The 25,508-nt window shown below is 47.4% G+C and overlaps 1 protein-coding gene across 4 annotated transcripts in view; it reads left to right on the top strand.

Moving 5' to 3' along the window:
* SLC35F5 (solute carrier family 35 member F5) overlaps nucleotides 1-25,508 on the top strand; it is a 125,095-nt gene that overhangs the window by 33,995 nt on the left and 65,592 nt on the right. For all 4 annotated transcript variants that reach the window (XM_063932887.1, XM_063932885.1, XM_063932884.1 and 1 more), the window contains 3 exons: nucleotides 2,392-2,482; nucleotides 11,200-11,390; nucleotides 23,187-23,268. In XM_063932887.1, the coding sequence (XP_063788957.1) occupies nucleotides 2,392-2,482; nucleotides 11,200-11,390; nucleotides 23,187-23,268 (364 nt within the window). The remainder of the gene's footprint in view (nucleotides 1-2,391; nucleotides 2,483-11,199; nucleotides 11,391-23,186; nucleotides 23,269-25,508) is intronic.

Here is a 25,508-nt window from a genome sequence, read left to right as displayed (position 1 = left end):
TATATTTCTATTATACTGGAGGTATCACTATATATTTCTATTATAATGGAGGCATTACTATATATTGTTATTAAATTGGGGCATTACTTTATATTTCTATTATACTGGAGGTATCACTATATATTTCTATTATACTGGAGGTATTACTATATATTTCTATTATACTGGAGGCATTACTATATATTTCTATTATACTGGAGGTAGTACTATATATTTCTATTATACTGGAGGTAGTACTATATATTTCTATTATACTGGAGATATCACTATATATTTCTATTATACTGGAGGTATCACTATATATTTCTATTATACTGGAGGTATCACTATATATTTCTATTATACTGGAGGTATCACTATATATTTCTATTATACTGGAGGCATTACTATATATTTCTATTATACTGGAGGTATCACTATATATTTCTATTATAATGGAGGCATTACTATATATTGTTATTAAATTGGGGCATTACTTTATATTTCTATTATACTGGAGGTATCACTATATATTTCTATTATACTGGAAGCATTACTATATATTTCTATTATACTGGAGGTAGTACTATATATTTCTATTATACTGGAGATATCACTATATATTTCTATTATACTGGAGGTATCACTATATATTTCTATTATACTGGAGGTATCACTATATATTTCTATTATACTGGGGGTATCACTATATATTTCTATTATACTGGAGGTATCACTATATATTTCTATTATACTGGAGGTATTACTATATATTTCTATTATACTGGGGGTATCGCTATATATTTCTATTATACTGGAGGTATCACTATATATTTCTATTATACTGGAGGGATTACTATATATTTCTATTATACTGGAGGTAGTACTATATATTTCTATTATACTGGAGATATCACTATATATTTCTATTATACTGGAGGTATCACTATATATTTCTATTATACTGGAGGTATCACTATATATTTCTATTATACTGGAGGTATTACTATATATTTCTATTATAATGGAGGCATTACTATACATTATTAAATTGGGGCATTACTTTATATTTCTATTATACTGGAGGTATTACTATATATTTCTATTATACTGGAGGTATTACTATATATTTCTATTATACTGGAGGTATTACTATATATTTCTATTATACTGGAGGTATTACTATATATTTCTATTATACTGGAGGCATTACTATATATTTTTAGCCTTGCATCCAGATTCCTCCAAAAAATTGGTGTTGTGTGGCCACGCCGCTAGTGTCATGTAGCCACTCCCACTAGCAGCATGTGACCACGCCCCCTCACAACACATGACCTCGCCCATTTTTCAGCACTCAGTACCACTAAGAAAATATTTCTACTTGCACCACTGGTATAGGGTAACGTATAAGTAGACTGTTTCTTCCGGTCGGGAGCGTGGCAAGCGCAGCGAGCCCACAAAGGGGCTTTCTAGCGCTCGCCCCTTCTGTCAGCATTCTGGCAGACGGGATCCCGCTGTCGGGATCATGACAGCTGGCATCCCATTTGCCGGTACATCGTACATATCCCCTCAGAACTCTCTCGTATAGGCTTATTCACTGCATGGAACATTTAGCTAAATGGGCTCAAAAAACAACCGCCCATTGGGGGTCATTCCGAGTTGATCGCTTGCTAGCTACTTTTAGCAGCCGTGCAAGCGCATAGTCGCCCACGGGGAGAGTGTATTTTCGCTTTGCAAGTGTGCGAACGCTTGTGCAGCTGAGCGGGACGAAAAAGTTTTTTGCAGTTTCTGAGTAGCTCTGGACTTACTCAGCCGCTGCGATCACTTCAGTCTTTTTGGTCCCGGAATTGACATCAGACACCCGCCCTGCAAACGCTTGGACACGACTGTGTTTCTCCTAACACTCCCTGAAAACGGTCAGTCGCCACCCACAAACTCCCTCTTTCTGTCAATCACCTTGCGATCGGCTGTGCGAATGGATTCTTCGTTAAATCCATCGCTCAGCAACGATCTGCTTTGTACTCGTACGACGCGCCTGCGCGTTGCGGTGCATGCGCAGTAGTAACCTGTTCGCTGCACTGCGAAAAACTGCAGCGAGCGATCAATTCGGAATGACCCCCCCTTGTACGTTAATGGTTTTCCATCAGTTAATTAAAAGCTGATTAATATTGAGAAAGAAGGAGTTATAATTATTGCTCACCTCAGTGTACAGCGCTATGTGATAGATTGACTCTTTACCGATAAACCATGGTGATAATACGATTTTGTTCTACCCATATTTATCGTGGTGCGGGCAGACAATTCAGTGACTTGCTGAGCTGGGAGACTCTGGTTCATGCCTAATGTTCCGATTTACCTGCTGGTGGAACCTCCAAACGCCGACTGACGTAGTTTCTTTTTTCTCCCTTGTAGAGTGAACCCCTGTACGTCCCGGTGAAATTTCATGACTTACAGAATGAAAAAGTTTTGATGTCCACTAATCAGAATAATGAGAAACAAAAGTGTAAGTTGTAATGGAAAGCTGACCATCTAATTCATAGCCGCTGCTCACTTTCAGACAGTTTCCGGGCGAAACGCAGATAAAGATGCGCTTTGTTGTAATCGGGGGAGGGGGGGCAGCGGCTGGAAAACGGAGGTCCTCTTCTTCTTCTGTATGAATGCTGGATAATCGATGCCTAGAGATGTTTTTATATAATGTACAGATAGGTGGAGATAAATAATGGGTATTACTATGAATGAACTGCCACAACATGTGCAGAGTCATACAGGGATTATACAAAGCAACAGTAAAACATGGGGGTATATGCAATTAGCGGCGAATCGCGGCAATTTTTCGCCCGTTTTTTAATTCGACACAATTCGACCGTCTAATTTCGGCATGTGGGTGCCGAAATTGACCATATTCAATAAAAAACGAATTCGACAGTCCCGCTGACGAAAAACGGCCCATTTGACGGATTTTGTTCCGATTTTGAAAAAACGGGAAAAACCCGAAAAAAAATTGCGTGGGGTCCCCCCTCCAAAGCATAACCAGCCTCGGGCTCTTCGAGCCGGTCCTGGTTCTAAAAATCCGGGGGAAAAAATGTCATGGGATCCCCCGTATTTTTAAAACCAGCACTGGGCTCTGCGCCTGGTGCTGGTGCAAAAAATACGGGGGACAAAAAGAGTAGGGGTCCCCCGTATTTTTTACACCAGCATCGGGCTCCACTAGCTGGACAGATAATGCCACAGCCGGGGGTCACTTTTATACAGCGCCCTGCGGCCGTGGCATTAAATATCCAACTAGTCACCCCTGGCTGGGGTACCCTGGGGGAGTGGGGACCCCTTCAATCAAGGGGTCCCCCCCAGCCACCCAAGGGCCAGGGGTGAAGCCCGAGGCTGTCCCCCCCCATCCAAGGGCTGCGGATGAGGGGCTGATAGCCTTTGGAAAAATGAAAGAATATTGTTTTTTCCAGTAGTACTACAAGTCCCAGCAAGCCTCCCCCGCAAGCTGGTACTTGGAGAACCACAAGTACCAGCATGCGGGAGAAAAACGGGCCCGCTGGTACCTGTAGTTCTACTGGAAAAAAAATACCCAAATAAAAACAGGACACGCACACCTTGAAAGTACAACTTTATTTCACACCTGCCGACACACACATACTTACCTATGTTGACACGACGTTCGGTCCACTTGTCCAAGTAGAATCCGGGGTACCTGTGAATAAAATTATACTCGCCTCAATCCAGTGTCCAGGTTATAATCCACGTACTTGGCAAAACAACAAAACGGCAACCCGGAACAAACGGACTGAAAGGGGTCCCATGTTTACACATGGGACCCCTTTCCACGAATGCCGAAACCCCACGTGACTGCTGTCACAGAAGGTCCCTTCAGCCAATCAGGAAGCGCTACTTCGTGGCACTCACCTGATTGGCTGTATGCGCGTCTGCTGTCAGACAGCGCATCGCACAGCTCCCTCCATTAGTTTCAATGGTGGGAACTTTGCGGGTAGCGGTGGGGTTACCCGCGGTCAGCCGCTGACCGCGGGTGACCTCACCGCTGACGCAGAGTTCCCACCATTGAATATAATGGAGAGGCTTTGCGATGCGCTGTCTGACAGCTCAGACGCGCATACAGCCAATCAGGTGAGTGCCACGAAGTAGCGCTTCCTGATTGGCTGAAGGGACCTTCTGTGACAGCAGTCACGTGGGGTTTCGGCATTCGTGGAAAGGGGTCCCATGTGTAAACATGGGACCCCTTTCAGTCCGTTTGGTCCGGGTTGCCATTTTGTTGTTTTGCCAAGTACGTGGATTATAACCTGGACACTGGATTGAGGTGAGTATAATTTTATTCACAGGTACCCCGGATTCTACTTGGACAAGTGGACCGAACGTCGTGTCAACATAGGGAAGTATGTGTGTGTCGGCAGGTGTGAAATAAAGTTGTACTTTCAAGGTGTGCGTGTCCTGTTTTTATTTGGGTATTTTTTTTCCAGTAGAACTACAGGTACCAGCGGGCCCGTTTTTCTCCTGCATGCTGGTACTTGTAGTTCTCCAAGTACCAGCTTGCGGGGGAGGCTTGCTGGGACTTGTAGTAGTACTACTGGAAAAAACAATATTCTTTCATTTTTCCAAAGGCTATCAGCCCCCCGTCCGCAGCCCTTGGATGGGGGGGACAGCCTCGGGCTTCACCCCTGGCCCTTGGGTGGCTGGGGGGGGGACCCCTTGATTGAAGGGGTCCCCACTCCCCCAGGGTACCCCGGCCAGGGGTGACTAGTTGGATATTTAATGCCACGGCCGCAGGGCGCTGTATAAAAGTGACCCCCGGCTGTGGCATTATCTGTCCAGCTAGTGGAGCCCGATGCTGGTGTAAAAAATACGGGGGACCCCTACTCTTTTTGTCCCCCGTATTTTTTGCACCAGGCGCAGAGCCCGGTGCTGGTTTAAAAAATACGGGGGATCCCCTGTCATTTCCCCCCCCCGGATTTTTAGAACCAGGACCGGCTCGAAGAGCCCGAGGCTGGTTATGCTTTGGAGGGGGGACCCCACGCCATTTTTTTCCGGGATTTTACCACTCCATTTAAAAAAATTATAATAATATTTTAAAAAATATATAAATAATACTTGTGCCTCCAAAATAGACAGACCAAGTACCTAATCCCTTCTAATATAAATAGATATGCTATTACCAATAAAAAAAAACACCAAAAAAAACATGTTTTAAATTTTTTTTCTTAGATTCCCCCACCAAAGTGTGGCGGATTGAAAATGACGAATTTACTGTCTAAAAGCACTGTTGTCGAATTTCCAAACTTCAATTGAATATACTTTTGGCGAATTGCCGCATTTGTACCATTGCAGAAATGTCGAATTTGACAAATGTCGAATTTCAAAAAGTCGAATTTTGAAAGTCCGTTTTTTTGACGGAAAGTACTGAATTGCATTGTCGATTTTTTTTTTTTTTTTTTTTTTTGGCGAAAAAGTCCTGTTTTTTGACAATTTCGGGAATTCGACCGCAATTGCATATACCCCATGATCTATTGTAAGGTGACGTCTCATTGTAACAACGCAGAGCAGTAAACCAGCAAACTAGCGCTGCTGAATCAGTACTAAGATACAAGCAACACGTAGCACTGGTAGCAAGGATAATGCAAGGGATGATAGTGAGGACGGAGGGCCCTGCCCAGGAGATATTCCATAATAAATAATAAGGGGAGGCAAGCCCAGTAATAATGGAGATTGTACTGGATACTGATCTGTCGCAGTTGAGGTGGGAATAGGGAAATCTCTAAGTGAAATCAGGATATTTCCGGTGATTATAAAGGGTCAGTTTAAACTTTTTCTTTTCCTAAATGGAAATCCTAATCCTGTTTCCCATATGAGTATGACATGAGCAAAGTCCTCCAGGTTTATATTTTATTTTATCTCCATTTTAATCACATCACATGGAGATTAAACATCAGACATAGTAAAAGTGACTGTTTAGCAGTTGGTTTGAGTTGAATGAGGCACTGAGTCTGAGGGGTATATTCAATTGAAGTCGAAAGCTGGCGTCTGTCGAAAAGACGTCAGTTTTCGACTTTTTTTTAGGTCGGAAGAGGTTCCGACCTCTTCAGTCTAACCCCAAATTATTCGACAAGTTGAAAAGCGCGTGGATCGGCGGAATAGCTGCCAATCCACGTGCTTCTGTCGAAAACGGTTTTGGTCCCCTTTTCGACCATCTCAATCCGACTTTAAAAACAATCGGATTGAGATGAGGGAGCCGAGAGGAGGAGGGGGGGGAGACCAGCAGAGAGACGGGGCAGAGTTGCGGGCAGACGGGGGAGAGCAGCGCTACAGCAGCGGCTATAGCAGCGTAGCCGGAGGATGTGTCACAGCCGCCGCTCACTGCAGCGTCCACCCGGCTCCAGCAAGCGAGACCTGTACGGTGTGATTGGTGTGGCTGGTATGAGTCTTACCCTGGATTCCAAATCCTTTCCTAGTAATGTCAGCTCTTCCGGGCACAGTTTCCCTAACTGAGGTCTGGAGGAGGGGCATAGAGGGAGGAGCCAGTGCACACCAGATATAGTACCTAATCTTTCTTTTAAGAGTGCCCAGTCTCCTGCGGAGCCCGTCAATATAAAATACATTTACTCACACACAAGGCCATTAACCAAACTACACCAACGTACATCACTTCGCTTATCTCAAAATATCTCCCAACCCGACCTCTTCGCTCTTCACAAGATCTGCGTCTCTCATCCACACTCATTACTCGCTCCCATGCACGATAGCAGGACTTTCTTCGGGCTGCACCCACTCTGTGGAATGCCCTACCACGCACAATAAGACTCTCCTCTAGTCTCCAAACCTTCAAGAGTTCCCTGAAAACTCACCTCTTCAGGCAAGCCTATCAAATTCCAGAACTGCCCACATAACTGTCATAAACCTTCCTATCAAACTGCATCCACTCTGCACAGTGCATACATATCCTCACACGTCTTCTCATTCTTCACTTTCCCTTCCTCTCGAACCTGGTTCATCATTGCTGTGTGACCACATCATACAGCCCACCAAGAACCTTTGCAATATGGCGGACAACTATACAATAGATAGCACCTTTCCTTGTGTATACATGCCTATTTCCCTATAGATTGTAAGACAGCGAGCAGGGCCCTCCTACCTCTATGACTGTTTAGTATTACCCAGTTTTGTTATATCATTGTCATTTCGAATTGTAAAGCGCAACGGAATTTTCTGTGCTATATAAGAAACGGTTAATAAATAAATGGTCTCCTATAGTGCGGGTATTTAGGGGTGTTGGGTAGATTATTTGATGATGAGCTGTCTGTAAAAATCATCTTGATAGAACGTGACAGTTTTCCCCTGGTGTGAGCCACAAACCATAGCATCATCCGCTGCAATCACAAGTTCTCATTCTCTTCCTTTTAATGTAAAAAGTTATTTGGGGCAATGCGTGCTTACACCACTTGCAGTTACAGGTCCAGTATACCATATCCGGAATGCTCAGCACCAGGATCATTCCGAATATGGGATTTTTCCGGATAATGGAATACCTGGTCCTGGAGAGGGGTCCAGCAGTAGTCACGGGTGGTCCGGCTGTCAATGCGGGGGTCCGGGAGGGGCAATGGGGTTTTGCGGTGAGGTCCGTGGGGTTCCGGCGGTCATTGCAGGGGTCAGCGGGGGTTGCCATGCACTATGTGGTGAGGGACTAGACACAAAGCCACTACTCCCCCACCGCCAGATATTGGTCACAGTAGTAGCGACGTCATGACGTCACTACAGCTCTGGGATATTCCGGTTTTCGGAATATTCCGGATAACGGAGAACTGACCTGTAACAGTTTTATCTTCATTGTCATAATTTCTCTCCGGTCAACATGTAACTTGATCTGGAATGTGTTTCGGTTACACCGATTATGCTGCTTTAGCCTGTCCGGTGTACAGGTAACGGTGATTTAATGTACAGGTATACATCATGGAAAAGGGAAACGTTTCGTGGTAAAACAGTGGCCTTTTCCTCAGCGCAACGAGATGTACAGCATATCTTGCTGCGTGAGCTGTTATTTTTGAATAATTATAATTGCTGACGTGCAGCCTTGTCCTTCACTTGTTTTGAAAAGATGAGAAATGTGACCATGGTTTGAATGTGGACATTGTGAATCGGCTTTCAAGGCCGACAGTTGTCATGTTGACCCTAATGTAGATCTGTTCATAATGTAGACATTTTGAGCACGTGGACAGTGTGACGCCATACCTTCCACATCTGAGGTCTCTGCACTCAAGTCCCAATACCATTTGGGGGGGAATTCAGTTAACCGCAGGACTTACCCATGGGCTTTTAGCTCCCGAGTTACGTTCCTGAGCTATTCAATTATATGCTATAGTAAGCCCCATATCCTGCAGTGAGGCATAGATTCTAGGTCAGGCATGTCAAAATCATGGTCATCCAGCTGTTGTGAAACTACAAGTCCCAGCATGTTTTACCAGCTGATCAGTGGAAGGTATGCTGGCAAAGCATGCTGGGACTTGTAGTTTCACAACAGCTGGAGGGCCACGAGTTTGACGTGCCTGTTCTAGGTTAAGTGTCTGGAGCTATACAATTACTGCATGCAGTAAGACCAAATGGGTGCGAACAGAAATCCACACTCAGGGCTTACCGTGGACGGTAATTAAATAGCTCCAGGCTCTTAACCCACTGATAATTAAATTCCTCCATTTGTGTGGCACACCGGTGAATACAATGTCTTGTTAGACCGGTCGTGCTAACGAATCCACTACACCAATGAGAAATTGTGACACCTTGTAACCTAGGTTCTCTCCTAAGCTGGGTACACACTACATGATGGTGTGACCCACTAGCCGGGCGGCGTGATGTAACGATACATCGCGCCACCATACACACTATATGATGGTGTGACCCAGTAGCCGGGTGGTGTGATGTAACGATACATCGCGCCACCATACACACTATATGACGTCTCGTACTACGGCGCAATATATTTTTACATAATGTGTGTAAAATATATTCAGATTACAATCGGATTGGACGATACAATGTACAATGGGCGGGAACGACGGATCGCTGGTACACGCTATACAATGTGTACGATAAACTGTATTGTGCCAATCCACGTCAGAACTTAGGATCAAGGAGATCAAAAATAAGACAAATCATTTTTGGGGGGAGTAAAACAATATAAGCTGTATTGGGTAACTGCGTTCATGTTTATTCTGCTCAGGCTATAATCCTGATACCTTAATAATGGAATTTCAGTGATGTTCTGTCCTCTGCTCTTACCATGTGTCCCTACAGTGCTGTATAAGTAACAGCTAGAGCCACCGCTATGTGTCAAAGATATGGATACCAGGTCTGTGACTGTATATTCCTTTATATGAGAGCAACCTGAGTCCTTACATCAGTCTGAATCTATGACAATGCTTTGTTGCTGTGTTACCTGCAGTTTGCCCACTCCGGCTGCAGTAATTGCTAAATCGTTCCGTCTGGCTTGTAAGTGTAATGCTGCAGCGTCCGAGACTTAACACTTACAGCGCTGACTATATCATCAGTACTGGAAGCCACACATTATGTAGAATTCATATTTAACATCTATTTAAGAAAAAATCATATTTGTATTTTTTTATTTATTAATAAAAACATTTCCCACAAGGGGTTGCTCATCTTATTCAAACCGTACAACGTAACACAAGTTTGTTCTCAGTGCCCGCAGCGCTGTGCCCACATTGGGTCATCCGTAGAGTGTCGTGCCGATGGTGGGCCTGATTCTGAAGTGGTGGTAATGCAAGAAACGGCCAGTAACTTTGCACCTGGACAAACCATGCTGCAGTACTAGGGGTGCAAGAACATTTATTATGTTTACATGCAGGGTAAATACTGGCCGCTTTTGCATGTAGCCCACACATGCTGGGCAGCTTTGATTTTAAACTACAATTTAGACTCGTGGGGGAGATTCAGACCTGATCGTAGATGTGCTAAATTTAGCACATTCTATGATCAGTTTCTCTGACAGGCAGGGGGACGCCCAGCACAGGGCTAGTCCGCCCGCATCTCAGGCCCTGCCCCACCCCCGCACTGGTGCCAAACCTTCGCACGGCGGCGATGCTTTTGCACCAGCCTAGTAGCTCCCTGCCTGCACAGCCTAGCTGCTCTGGCAGGTGGCTACCCCTTGGGTCGTGGGTCACAGCGGCTACATGTGACTTCACGCAGCCGCCGCCGCCAGCCGCCGCAATGGTCCAGACACACCTACGTTGTCTGGACCACACCCTTTCCAACGGCGTTCTAACGCCGTTGGCATGCCCCCTCCCACTGGGTGACCGCCTCTGCCTGTCAATCAGGCTGAGGCGATCACAGCCCTGAGATACTTTTAGCGGCACGTGCGCACTTCCCCAAAGGGCTTCAGACTGCGGTTATCAGGTCTGAATTAGGCCCTGAGTTTGGACATTCCCCACCCAAATTTAATCTCCCTGCACATGTTACTTCTGCCCCACCTGCAGTGCAGCATGGTTTCGTCAAGAGGCTTATTCGGGTCCAGTTGGTATTGCTTCTCTAACGCAGCTTTCAGGTTAGCAGAAAACGGCTCATGCGCAGCACCCATACTGTGCGTCCTCGCCCGCAGTGCAGCGGCAGATGTCGGGTGATTGACAGTCTGCTGCCATTTGGGAGGGGGGCGGCGATGGGCTCTCTTTCATAAAACAATTGTGTCACCTCCGTTTTGTGTGAGCGCCAAGACCAGGGTTTTAGCCTTCCGACAGCGGTTTCCTTGCCTCGGCGTCGGAGCTGCGGCAGCCGGCCGATGGTGTCGCAGAGTGATCCGATGCGTGCAGGAGGCGTCTACTTATTCCATACATCTTCCGATGGAAGCGTCGCTGCTGCTTTTATGCGCTATCCGCCCAAACCTGAATCTTGCCCAATGTGCACAAGTACTTGCTCTTAATTTATTCCTAGCTCAGAATCGGGCTCAGTAGAGTGCAGTGGAGCAGTGCCCACTAAAACCTTCCTAACCCAATAATTTACCATAGTAAAGGGGGGTATGTGCTGTCTGTTTCTGTTACTTATAATAATTGTAGTTACTCAGCGGGCACTGACATACTTCTCTGAAAGTCTGGCCCTAACCCTATAGTGTGTGCTGTTTAGTATGTGGCTACTTCAGTAAATACCTGAAAGAAATGCTGTTCCTGAGCCTGGTGAATTGTTTATCTTTCTTATTTCAATTTTCAGCTGAGAAAAAGCCTCGTGTCAGGTTCAGCAATCTAATGGAAGTCAGACAGCTCCCGTCAAGTCAAGCTTTGGAGGCCAAACTATCCCGCATGTCGCACCCTATAGTCCGAGATAGTGAGCCGGGCCTGAGGACAAGTGGAAAGTTCACGGTCTGCCAAGTAGCAAAGATTAGTTTCTTCTTCTGCTTTGTGGTAAGATACTTTCACCTGATTGAGGCTAAGGCTCGCTCGCCCTGGCTGATGCTCGTTCTTAGTGACTCGCCCTTAATAGCTCGCTCGCCCTGGCTGATGCTCGTGCTTAGTGGCTCACCCTTATTGGCTCGCTCACCCTGTCCAATGCTCATGCTTAATGACTTACCCTTATTGGCTCGCTCACCCTGGCTGATACTCGTGCTCAGTGACTCGCCCCTAATGCCTCGCTCACCCTGTCCGATGCTTGTGCTTAGTGACTCGCCCTTAATGGCTCGCTCGCCCTGACTGATGCTCGTGCTTAGTGACTCGCCCTTAATGGCTCGCTCGCCTTGGCTGATGCTCATACTTAATGACTTACCCTTATTGGCTCGCTCACCCTGGCTGATGCTCGTGCTTAGTGACTCGCCCCTAATGGCTCGCTCACCCTGTCCGATGCTCGTGCTTAGTAACTCGCTCTTATTGGCTCGCTCGCCCTGGCTGATGCTCGTGCTTAGTGACTTGCGCTTATTGGCTCGCTCACCCTGTCCAATGCTCGTGCTTAGTAACTCGCCCTTATTGGCTCGCTCACCCTGTCCGATGCTCGTGCTTAGTGACTCGCTCTTATTGGCTCGCTCACCCTGTCCGATGCTCGTGCTTAGTGACTCGCCTTTAATGGCTCGCTCGCCCTGGCTGATGCTCGTGCTTAGTGGCTCACCCTTATTGACTCGCTCGCCCTGGCTGATGCTCGTGCTTAATGACTCGCTCACCCTGGCTGATGCTCATGCTTAGTGACTCACCCTTATTGGCTCGCTCACCCTGTCCGATGCTCGTGCTTAGTGACTCGCTCTTATTGGCTCGCTCGCCCTGGCTGATGCTCGTGCTTAGTAACTTGCCCTTATTGGCTCGCTCACCCTGTCCGATGCTCGTGCTTAGTAACTCGCCCTTATTGGCTCGCTCACCCTGTCCGATGCTCGTGCTTAGTAACTCGCCCTTATTGGCTTGCTCACCCTGTCCGATGCTCGTGCTTAGTGGCTAACACTTATTGGCTCGCTCGCCCTGGCTGATGATCATGCTTAATGACTCGCACTTAAAGGCTCGCTCGCCCTGACTGATGCTCATGCTTAGTGGCTCGCTCGCCTTGGCTGATGCTCGTGCTTAGTGACTCGCCCTTATTGGCTCGCTCGCCCTGGCTGATGCTCGTGCTTAGTGTCTCACACTTATTGGCTTGCTCGCCCTGTCTGATGTTCGGGCGTAGTGACTCGCACTTATTGGCTCGCTCACCCTGTCCGATGCTCGTGCTTAGTGACTCACCCTTATTGGCTCGCTCACCCTGTCCGATGCTCGTGCTTAGTGACTCACCCTTATTGGCTCGCTCACCCTGGCTGATGCTCGTGCTTAGTGACTCGCCCCTAATGGCTCGCTCACCCTGTCCGATGCTCGTGCTTAGTGACTCGCCCTTAATGGCTCGCTCGCCCTGACTGATGCTCGTGCTTAGTGACTCGCCCTTAATGGCTTGCTCGCCCTGGCTGATGCTCATGCTTAATGACTCGCTCGTCCTGGCTGATGCTCATGCTTAGTGGCTCACCCTTATTGACTCGCTCGCCCTGGCTGATGCTCGTGCTTAATGACTCGCTCACCCTGGCTGATGCTCATGCTTAGTGACTCACCCTTATTGGCTCGCTCACCCTGTCCGATGCTCGTGCTTAGTGGCTCACACTTATTGGCTCGCTCGCCCTGACTGATGCTCATGCTTAGTGGCTCGCTCGCCCTGGCTGATGCTCGTGCTTAGTGACTCGCCCTTATTGGCTTGCTCGCCCTGGATGATGCTCGTGCTTAGTGACTCGCCCTTATTGGCTCGCTCGCCCTGGCTGATGCTCGTGCTTAGTGACTCGCCCCTAATGGCTCGCTCACCCTGTTCGATGCTCGTGCTTAGTGACTCGCTCTTATTGGCTCGCTCGCCCTGGCTGATGCTCGTGCTTAGTGACTCGCTCTTATTGGCTCGCTCGCCCTGGCTGATGCTCGTGCATAGTGACTTCCCCTTATTGGCTCGCTCACCCTGTCCAATGCTCATGCTTAGTAACTCGCCCTTATTGGCTCGCTCACCCTGTCCGACGCTCGTGTTTAGTGACTCGCTCTTATTGGCTCGCTCACCTTGTCCGATGCTCGTGCTTAGTGACTCACCCTTAATGGCTCGCTCGCCCTGGCTAATGCTCATGCTTAGTGGCTCACCCTTATTGACTCGCTCGCCCTGGCTGATGCTCATGCTTAATGACTCGCTCACCCTGGCTGATGCTCATGCTTAGTGACTCACCCTTATTGGCTCGCTCACCCTGTCCGATGCTCGTGCTTAGTGGCTCACACTTATTGGCTCGCTCGCCCTGACTAATGCTCATGCTTAGTGGCTCGCTCGCCCTGGCTGATGCTCGTGCATAGTGGCTCGCTCGCCCTGGCTGATGCTCGTGCTTAGTGTCTCACACTTATTGGCTCGCTCACCCTGTCTGATGCTCGTGCTTAGTGACTCGCCCTTATTGGCTCGCTCGCCCTGGCTGATGCTCGTGCTTAGTATCTCACTTATTGGCTCGCTCGCCCTGGCTGATGCTCGTGCTTAGTGACTCGCCCTTATTGGATCGCTCGCTTTGGCTGATGTTCGTGCTTAGTGTCTCACACTTATTGGCTCGCTCACCCTGGCTGATGCTCGTGCTTAGTAACTCGCCCTTATTGGCTCGCTCACCCTGGCTGATGCTCGTGCTTAGTAACTCGCCCTTATTGGCTCGCTCACCCTGGCTGATGCTCGTGCTTAGTAACTCGCCCTTATTGGCTCGCTCGCCCTGGCTGATGCTCGTGCTTAGTAACTCTCCCTTATAGGCTCGCTCACCCTGGCTGATGCTCGTGTTTAGTGACTCGCCCTTATTGGCTCGCTCGCCCTGGCTGATGCTCGTGTTTAGTGACTCGCCCTTGTTGGCCTGCTTTGTCTGGGTCTTTGTTACATGACTTGTCTCAGATGGTTATGCATTTAGCATATGGAATTATTTATACAAACAATCAGTCCATTTTTTAGTTTTATCATTTCTCTTGGGTTCTTTGGGTTGAACCCTAATTTTAGGAGATGCTATATATACAATTATTCTTGTGTAATGCACTATTACTGCATCGTTACAGTATTATTTAATCCGAAGAGTTGGAAATGAGATATATGTGTATATGTATGTATGTGTAATATATCTACGTATATGTATGTCTCTATGTCTCTATGTATATGTGTGTATATATATATATATATATATATGTGTGTGTATATATATATATATGTGTGTGTGTGTGTGTATCTATATATATATATATATATATATATATATATATATAATGTATTATAAAATTTTCCCCTAAAGGTAATAGTCGAGCGAGCAATCAAGCAGTCTAGGGATGTATAGAATCAATTGAAGCTGCAGAATCGATCTAATAATCCTGTTTAAAGATATTCATAAGATCAACACAATGCAGTCATCCGTTATAATTCTAGTATTTTTCATGTTGTGTATAATTCTTTACTGTATTGATTTACTAATATCTCCATTTTAAACCTGAACCAAGTATTCTCTCTCTCGGTGTGACAGCACAGCTCTGTGAGATCGCTGACGTCTGTAGATAACTAGTCTGCCTTTTTTGGAATTAAGAATGCATGCTATTTATAGCCTGATTAAAGTGCCCCGCTGATTAGGCTCTTGTTAACGGTCTTCTCATCGTTCTCTGTATCCAAGATATAAATAAACAATAAAATTGCTGATTGTTTTAAGAGCAGTGTTTATGTTCCGCAGTTTGCCCTTTTTTATGGGGTACCCAGCAGCGGATTGAAATCTAATGCTGTAAAGCTCTATAAAACCATTGTCAGTGGCTTTTTAATAGCTGATTGCATGCGTCTACCTGTTTAATACATTGTGCTGTGTAGGTGGCACTATGGATAGGTGGCGCTTTGCTAGTGATTGCGTCACTACGGCAGCTCACGGGAACCCTTCTCAGTACTGGAATAGCCAGGACTGCTGTAAGTGAACATACAGCTGGGGCTTCCACATTATAATCAGACTTTCTTCTTCACGGTCCAATGTCTCCACAGGGAGAGACATTGGGGTGTCGGTAGTAGAATAGGACCGGGCACCAAACAGTTAAAGCTTTTAGAGCTTCCAGGGTACTCCTGCCCCCAGCCTAGGCTAATCAGTTTAGTTTTGGTGCCGGCAGGAGTCAGATGCACCTTTTAATAGGGGGGATGCTTTTAGTCATCCCAATGTTAGCAGAGCTTCTTTTTTAAGTTTTAGATGTCATGTGCTGGTCTGGACGACGAACAACCATTATCTCCGCTGTAGACAGCAGCCATTTCTCTGACGTCCTAGTGGATGCTGGGAACTCCGTAAGGACCATGGGGAATAGCGGCTCCGCAGGAGACAGGGCACATCTAAAGAAAGCTTTAGGATCACCTGGTGTGCACTGGCTCCTCCCCCTATGACCCTCCTCCAAGCCTCAGTTAGATTTTCTGTGCCCGACGAGAAGGGTGCACACTAGGGGCTCTCCTGAGCTCTTTGTGAAAGTTTTAGTTTAGGTTTATTATTTTCAGTGAGACCTGCTGGCAACAGGCTCACTGCATCGAGGGACTAAGGGGAGAAGAAGCGAACTCACCTGCGTGCAGAGTGGATTGGGCTTCTTAGGCTACTGGACATTAGCTCCAGAGGGACGATCACAGGTTCAGCCTGGATGGGTCACCGGAGCCGCGCCGCCGGCCCCCTTACAGAGCCAGAAGAGCGAAGAGGTCCGGAAAAATCGGCGGCAGAAGACTTTCCTGTCTTCAGATAAAGGTAGGCGCACAGCACCGCAGCTGTGCGCCATTGCTCTCAGCACACTTCACACTCCGGTCACTGAGGGTGCAGGGCGCTGGGGGGGCAGCGCCCTGAGACGCAATAAATCGATAGAAAACCTTTTATGGCTAAAATAAATGCATCACATATAACTCCTGGGCTATATGGATGCATTTAACCCCTGCCAAAACATACAAGAAAACGGATGATAAGGACGCCGAGAAAGGGGCGGAGCCTATCTCCTCAGCACACTGGCGCCATTTTCCCTCACAGCTCAGTTGGAGGGAAGCTCCCTGGCTCTCCCCTGCAGTCACTACACTACAGAAAGGGGTTAAAAAAGAGAGGGGGGCACAAATTAGGCGCAGTATAAACAATACAGCAGCTATAAAGGGAAAAACACTTATATAAGGTTATCCCTGTATATATATAGCGCTCTGGTGTGTGCTGGCAAACTCTCCCTCTGTCTCCCCAAAGGGCTAGTGGGGTCCTGTCCTCTATCAGAGCATTCCCTGTGTGTGTGCTGTGTGTCGGTACGTTTGTGTCGACATGTATGAGGAGAAAAATGATAAGGAGACGGAGTAGAGTGTCTGTAATAGTGTTGTCACCCCCTGGGGGGTCGACACCTGAGTGGATGTACTGTTGAAATTGCGTGACAGTGTCAGCTTTGTATAAAAGACAGTGGTTGACATGAGACAGCCGGCTACTCAGCTTGTGCATGTCCAGACGTCTCATACAGGGGCTCTAAAGCGCCCGTTACCTCAGATACAGACGCCGACACGGATACTGACTCCTGTGTCGACGGTGAAGAGACAACCGTGATTTCCAATAAGGCCACACACTGCATGATTGAGGCAATGGAAAAAGTTTACACTCTTCTGATAATATAAATACCACCAAAAAAAAAAGGGGTATTATGTTTGGTGAGGAAAAACTTCCTGTAGTTTTCCTGAATCTGAGAAATAAAATGAGGTGTGTGATGATGCGTGGGTTTCCCCCCGATAACAATTGATAATTTCTAAAAAGTTATTGGCAGTATACCTTTTCCCGCCAGAGGTTAGGGTGCGTTGGGAAACACCCCCTAAGGGGGATAAGGCGCTCACACGCTTGTAAGAACAAGGGCTCTACCCTCTCTGGAGATGGCCGCCCTTAGGGATCCTGCTGATAGAAAGCAGGAGGGTATCCTAAAATGTATTTACACACATACTGGTGTTATACTGCGACCAGCAATCACCTCAGCCTGGATGTGCAGTGCTGGGTTGGCGTGGTCGGATTCCCTGACTGGAAATTTGATATCCTAGATAAGGACAGTATATTATTGCCTATAGAGCAATTAAAAGATGCATTTCTATATATGCATGATGCACAGCGGAATATTTGCCGACTGGCATCAAGTATAAGTGCGTTGTCCAATTATACCAGTAAAGTGGTCAGGTGATGCGGATTCCAAACGGCATTTGGAAGTATTGCCTTAAAAAAGGTAGCCTCTCAAAATAAGACGCCGTATTATCAGGCGCAGTCCTGGTTGGCAAGCGGACAAAAGGGTTCCTCTTTTCTGCTCGTGACAGAGGGAGAGGAAAATGGCTGCAGAGATCAGCCAGTTCCCAGGAACAGAAACCCTTTTCCGCCTCTGCCAAGCTCTCAGTATGACGCTAGGGCTTTACAAGTTCAGGCACGGTGGGGGCCCGTTCTCAATGAATTTCAGTGCGCAGTGGGCTCACTCGCAAGTAGACCCCTGGATCCTTCAGGTAATATTTCAGGGGTACAAATTGGAATTCGAGACGTATTCCCCTCGCCGTTTCCAAAAGTCTGTTTTACCGACGTCTCCCGCTGACAGGGAGGCAGTTTTGGAAGCCATTCACAAGCTGTATTCCCAGCAGGTGAAAATTAAGGTACCCCTCCTGCAACAGGGAACGGGGTATTATTCCACACTATTGTGGTACCGAAGCCAGACGGCTCGGTGAGACCGATTTTAAAATCTAAAATCTTTGAACACTTACATACAGAGGTTCAAATTCAAAATTGAGTCACTCAGAGCAGTGATTGCAAACCTGGAAGAAGGGGACTACATGATGTCTCGGGACATCAAGGATGCTTACCTTCATGTCAAAATTTACCCTTCTCACCAAGGGTATCTCAGGTTATGGTACAGAACTGTCACTATCAGTTCAGACGCTGCCGTAGGGATGGTCCACGGCACCCCGGGTCTTTACTGAAGTAATGACCGTAATGATGATATTCCTTCGAAGGAAGGGAATTTTAGTTATCCTTTACTTGGACGATTCCCTGATAAGGGTGAGATCCAGGGAACAGTTGGAGATCGGTGTAGCACTACCTCAGGTAGTGTTGCGGCAGCACGATTGGATTCTCAATATTCCAAAATCGCAGCTGGTTCCGACGATTTGTCTTCTGTTCCTAGGGATGATCCTGGACACAGTCCAGAAAGAAGGTATTTCTCCCGGAGGAGAAAGCCAGGGAGTTATCCGAGCTAGTCAGGAACCTCCTAAAACCGAACCAAGTCTCAGTGCATCAATGCACAAGGGTTCTGGGTAAAAATGGTGGCTTCCTACGAAGCAATCCCATTCGGCAGATTCCACGCAAGACTTTCCAGTGGAACCTACTGGACAAATGGTCCGGGTCGCATCTTCAGATGCTTCAGCGGATAACCCTGTCACCAGGGACAAGGGTATCCCTCCTGTGGTGGTTGCAGAGTGCTCATCTTCTAGAGGGCCGCAGATTCGGCATGCGGGACTGGGTCCTGGTGGCCACGGATGCCAGCCTGCGAGGCTGGGGAGCAGTCACACAGGGAAGGAATATCCAGGGCTTATGGTCAAGCCTGGAGACATCACTTCACATAAATGTCCTGAAGCTAAAGGCCATTTACAATGCTCTAAGCTTAGCAAGACCTCTGCTTCAAGGTCAGCCGGTGTTGATCCAGTCGGACAACATTACGGCAGTCACCCACGTAAACAGACAGGGTGCCACAAGAAGCAGGAGGGCAATGGCAGAAGCTGCAAGGATTCGTCGCGGGGCGAAAAACCATGTGATAGCACTGTCAGCAGTTTTCATTCCGGGAGTGGACAACTGGGAAGCAGTTTTCTTCAGCACGACCTCCACCCGGGAGAGTAAGGACTTCACCCAGAAGTCTTCCACATGATTATAAACCGTTGGGAAAAACTCGACAGGTATTGCGCCACGTCAAGGGACCCTCAGGCAATAGCTGTAGATGCTCTGGTAACACCGTGGGTGTACCAATCAGTGTATGGGTTCCCTCCTCTGCCTCTCATACCCAAGGTACTGAGATTGATAAGATGGAGAGGAGTAAGCACTATATTAGTGGCTCCGGATTGGCCAAGAAGGAATTGGTAACCGGAACTTCAAGAGATGCTCACGGAGGATCCGTAGCCTCTACCTCTAAGAAGGGACCTGCTCCAGCAAGGACCTTGTCTGTTCCAAGACTTACCGCGGCTGCGTTGACGGCATGGCGTTTGAACGCCGGATCCTGAAGGAAAAAGGCATTCCGGATGAAGTCATCCCTATCCTGATCAAAGCCAGGAAGGATGTAACCGCAAAACATCATCACCGCATTTGGCGAAAATATGTTGCGTGGTGCGAGGCCAGTAAGGCTCGACGGAGGAAATTCAACTGGGTCGATTCCTACATTTCCTGCAAACAGGAGTATCTATGGGCCTGAAATTGGGGTCCATTAAGGTTCAAATTTCGGCTCTGTCAATTTTCTTCCAAAAAAGAACTAGCTTCAGTCCCTGAAGTTCAGACATTTGTTAAAGGGGTACTGCATATACAGCCTCCTTTTGTGCCTTTAGTGGCACTTTTGGGATCTCCAGGTGGTTTTTGGGTTCCAAAAGTCACATTGGTTTGACACACTTAAATCTGTGGAGTTAAAATATCTCACAGAAAAAGTGGTCATGCTGTTGGCTCTGGCCTGGGCCAGGCGCGTGTCAGAATTGGTGGCTTTATCCTGTAAAAGCCCTTATCTGATTTTCCATTCGGACAGGGCGGAATTGAGGACTCGTCCTCAGTTTCTCCCTAAGGTGGTTTCAGCGTCTCACCTGAACCAAACCTATTGTGGTGCCTGCGGCTACTAGGGACTTGGAGGACTCCAAGTTGCTAGACGTTGTCAGGACCCGGAAAATATATGTTTCCAGGACGGCTGGAGTCAGGAAATCTGACTCGCTGTTTATCCTCTATGCACCCAACTAGCTGGGTGCTCCTGCTTCTAAGCAGACTATTGCTCGTTGGATTTGTAGTACAATTCAGCTTGCACATTCTGTGGCAGGCCTGCCACAACCAAAAATCTGTAAATGCCCACTCCACAAGGAAGGTGGGCTCATCTTGGGCAGCTGCCCGAGGGGTCTCGGCTTTACAACTTTGCCGAGCAGTTACTTGGTCAGGAGCAAATACGTTTGTAAAATTCTACAAATTTGATACCCTGGCTGAGGAGGACCGGGAGTTCTCTCATTGGGGGCTGCAGAGTCATCCGCACTCTCCCGCCCGTTTGGGAGCTTTGGTATAATCCCCATGGTCCTTACGGAGTTCCCAGCATCCACTAGGACGTCAGAGAAAATAAGAATTTACTTACCGATAATTCTATTTCTCGTAGTCCGTAGTGGATGCTGGGCGCCCATCCCAAGTGCGGATTGTCTGCAATACTGGTACATAATTATTGTTACCAAAAAATTCGGGTTATTGTTGTAGTGAGCCATCTTTTCGAGAGGCTTCTCTATTATCATGCTGTTAACTGGGTTCAGATCACAAGTTGTACAGTGTGATTGGTGTGGCTGGTATGAGTCTTACCCGGGATTCAAAATCCTTCCTTATTGTGTACGCTCGTCCGGGCACAGTATCCTAACTGAGGCTTGGAGGAGGGTCATAGGGGGAGGAGCCAGTGCACACCAGGTGATCCTAAAGCTTTCTTTAGATGTGCCCTGTGGAGCCGCTATTCCCCATGGTCCTTACGGAGTTCCCAGCATCCACTACGGACTACGAGAAATAGAATTATCGGTAAGTAAATTCTTATTTTATTTGCCATACGATGTGCAAATTGTTGTTCAAGCCATAATTCCCCGACAAGGCGCACCAGAAATACAGGCTGTTGTGTCCAGAGGACAGGATAAGAGCGGCACTGGATGCTCTACACTTGGAGATGACACTTCCACAGCAGACTCCTCATGTTGCTGTGGAAGGTCCATTTATACAGGATGAAGAGCTTGATACTCATCGCACAGAGCCTCGACACGCTGATCACAGGGACGAGCCGGAGAGGGGAGCGTGCAATATGGGCAGCTTGCAGTGACTGTACGTAGGCAGCCTGGGAGACAGACGTTGCTAGCTGACTTGCTAATCGCTCCCAATTGGAAATAACAACGGCAAACAGCCATTGTCTGTGAGCATCATATCAGAAGGTCGCGGCCTGAACACCCAGGACTGGGGGTGTAGAAAATCCAGGAATAAACGTAACGTTGTCCTGGCGGCAGGGTCACTCCAGTAAATAATACTTGAGGAAGTTTAGACTTTTCTATAACAGATCAGTTTTGGATTGAAAAATCCCTACCTTCTGTCAGCCATCAGCACCCCATTTACAGCTTAAATACCCACCTGGAGGAGCACTTCTTGGGGAAACACTTTGCTAATACGACCCGCGGGTTGTTGCAAGTCTGAATTTAGCATCAGATTTCCGTTTATTATCTAGATCTGCTCCTAGGACCAAGGGCATCTGGAGGATTGATGGCCATCAGTGCAGCTCCTTTATGTAACTCGTTCTGCTAGATGTCTGTACAATGAAAAGCTCTGCACCCCCAGTACTGCAGTATGGATGAACACAACACCGTTGTTCCTTCGTTGCCTAACTCACGGCGAAGCTGGTAAAAAGAAAATGCAGATGCACACTCTATAGTGCTAAGCACCGCCAATCAAAATAATGCTAAACTCTGCAATCTAACATAGAGCTAAATTAAGGTGCTTAGCATAAATTTTGCCATCCCCCCTCCCCCCCCCCCCAAAAAAAAAAAATGGGCCTGCCAACTGCAACCGGGTGACTTTATTTGTTGGGTCCCTAACACAGATATTAGGGGCCCAACGGATGAGTTCACCTGGTTGCGGTTGGTGGGCCCATATATTGGGCCAAAAATTATGCTAAGTGCCTCAGTTTTGCTCTTTTAGATTGCAGAGTTTATTATAATTATTCTGATTGGCGGTGCTTAGTACTATAGAGTGTGCATCTGCATTTTCTTTTTCTGTGTGGAACTACAAGTTTCAGCATAATAGCACATCTTATTATGTTTGGAATTAGGGTGTGCAGTCCAAGGTCCCCCCAATAAAAACATGGGGCGATCCTTCTGTCATTCCTAAGCCGTAGAAACTGTATTTAAGTTGGGCAAAGTTGAGTAAGGAGATATATCTGCTGGATTGATCCGGATGCGCTGCTGCAACAGACCGAAGTGAGTTTGAAAGTGGAATCAAGGTTGGAGTACGTGCAACAGGATACCGATTTTACTCGCGTTTCACAACCTACGATGTCTAAAGCAATGTCAGCAGGGATCTACAAGGAGAAAAGAGTGATCAGCAAATGGAAACCATTTGTGGAAGGAGACCATCCAGGATTCGTTGTGATGCCTCTGCACAGCAGGAGCAGCTGCAGGTTCCGGTGACTAGGTCCCGTGCTGCTAGCAGCCAGTTTCGCATACACCTGTCCGGCAAGACCCCTGCAGCGCAGGATGCCATAGCCTAGCAGCACTAGATTACTGATCGGTGATTACGTAATGTTGTGGGTGCATTTCTCTGGAATATACGGGTGCAGTCATTCATCTAAAAGTGACAGCGCTAGTTGCTAGCGCTGTGGCCAGGAGAAAGTATTCTGCTAATCTGTGTGTGATTTAAGATGACTTTCCGTAGCTTTGCGCTGTATTCTCTGCCTTTTACTTTGTCTGATACACATCCACTGTTTTGATTTCCTCAGTGGTTCTTGGCAAATTATTCCTATCAAGAAGCGCTTTCCGACACGCAAGTCGCAATAGTGAACATCATTTCCTCCACGTCGGGTGAGTTCTATGAGATGTATTCGGTAGTTTCAGTAGTACTGGCTAGTGTATCATGTAATATTGTATTTGATTATTTTAATTGTTATTATGATACTTTATATGGCGCCACAAGTTGTCCGCAGCGCCGTGCAAAGGCAAACGGTAAGAGAGCAGCGTAAAACAGAACATTATAGCAGCCAGAGCATAAACAGGACACAAGTAACAGCACCACAGATCCCATTACACAATGCAGCAGGTGAGCATTAGCGATGGCAAGACTATTAATTTCTCTATCGTCCTAAGTGGATGCTGGGGTTCCTGAAAGGACCATGGGGAATAGCGGCTCCTCAGGAGACAGGGCACAAAAGTAAAGCTTTTACAGGTCAGGTGGTGTGTACTGGCTCCTCCCCCTATGACCCTCCTCCAGACTCCAGTTAGATTTTTGTGCCCGGACGAGAAGGGTGCAATTCTAGGTGGCTCTCATAAAGAGCTGCTTAGAGAGTTTAGCTTAGGTTTTTTATTTTACAGTGATTCCTGCTGGCAACAGGATCACTGCAACGAGGGACAGAGGGGAGAAGAAGTGAACTCACCTGCGTGCAGGATGGATTGGCTTCTTGGCTACTGGACATGAAGCTCCAGAGGGACGATCACAGGTACAGCCTGGATGGTCACCGGAGCCACGCCGCCGGCCCCCTCACAGATGCTGAAGCAAGAAGAGGTCCAGAATCGGCGGCTGAAGACTCCTGCAGTCTTCTTAAGGTAGCGCACAGCACTGCAGCTGTGCGCCATTTTCCTCTCAGCACACTTCACACGGCAGTCACTGAGGGTGCAGGGCGCTGGGGGGGGGCGCCCTGGGAGGCAAATGAAAACCTTTAAAAAGGCTAAAAATACCTCACATATAGCCCCAGAGGCTATATGGAGATATTTACCCCTGCCTAAATGTACTAAATAGCGGGAGACGAGCCCGCCGAAAAAGGGGCGGGGCCTATCTCCTCAGCACACGGCGCCATTTTCTGTCACAGCTCCGCTGGTCAGGAAGGCTCCCAGGTCTCTCCCCTGCACTGCACTACAGAAACAGGGTATAACAGAGAGGGGGGGCAAAATAAATGGCAATATATTAATATAAAAGCAGCTATAAGGGAGCACTTAATCATAAGGCTATCCCTGTCATATATAGCGCTTTTTGGTGTGTGCTGGCAGACTCTCCCTCTGTCTCCCCAAAGGGCTAGTGGGTCCTGTCTTCGTATAGAGCATTCCCTGTGTGTCTGCTGTGTGTCGGTACGTGTGTGTCGACATGTATGAGGACGTTATTGGTGTGGAGGCGGAGCAATTGCCAAATATGAGGATGTCACCTCCTAGGGGGTCGACACCAGAATGGATGCCTTTATTTGTGGAATTACGGGATAGCGTCAACTCGCTTAAGCAGTCGTTTGCCGACATGAGGTGGCCGGACACTCAATTAGTGCCTGTCCAGGCGCCTCAAATACCGTCAGGGGCTGTAAAACGCCCCTTGCCTCAGTCGGTCGACACAGACCCAGACACAGGCACTGATTCCGGTGGTGAAGGTGACGAATTAACCGTATTTTCCAGTAGGGCCACACGTTATATGATTTTGGCAATAAAGGAGATGTTGCTTTTAGCTGATACTACAGGTACCACTAAACAGGGTATTATGTGGGGTGTGAAAAAACTACCAGTAGTTTTTACCGAATCAGAAGAATTAAATGACGTGTGTGATGAAGCGTGGGGTGCCCCGATAAAAAAACTGCTAATTTCAAAGAAGTTATTGGCTTTATACCCTTTCCCGCCAGAGGTTAGGGAGCGCTGGGAAACACCTCCTAGGGTGGACAAAGCGCTAACACGCTTATCAAAACAAGTGGCGTTACCCTCTCCTGAGACGGCCGCACTTAAAGATCCATCAGATAGGAGGATGGAAAATATCCAAAAAGGTATATACACACATGCAGGTGTTATACTACGACCAGATATTGCGACTGCCTGGATGTGCAGTGCTGGGGTAGTTTGGTCAGAGTCCCTGATCGAAAATATTGATACCCTGGACAGGGACAATATTTTACTGTCGTTAGAACAAATAAAGGATGCATTTCTTTATATGCGTGATGCACAGAGAGATATCTGCACACTGGCATCACGGGTAAGTGCTATGTCCATTTCGGCCAGAAGAGCTTTATGGACACGACAGTGGACAGGCGATGCGTAGAGGAGTTATTTGGGGTCGGTCTATCGGATTTGGTGGCCAC

The sequence above is a fragment of the Pseudophryne corroboree genome, chromosome 7 (genome assembly GCF_028390025.1).
Source record: "Pseudophryne corroboree isolate aPseCor3 chromosome 7, aPseCor3.hap2, whole genome shotgun sequence".
Taxonomy (NCBI): Eukaryota; Metazoa; Chordata; class Amphibia; order Anura; family Myobatrachidae; genus Pseudophryne; species Pseudophryne corroboree.
This window is presented reverse-complemented; position numbering and strand designations above follow the sequence as displayed.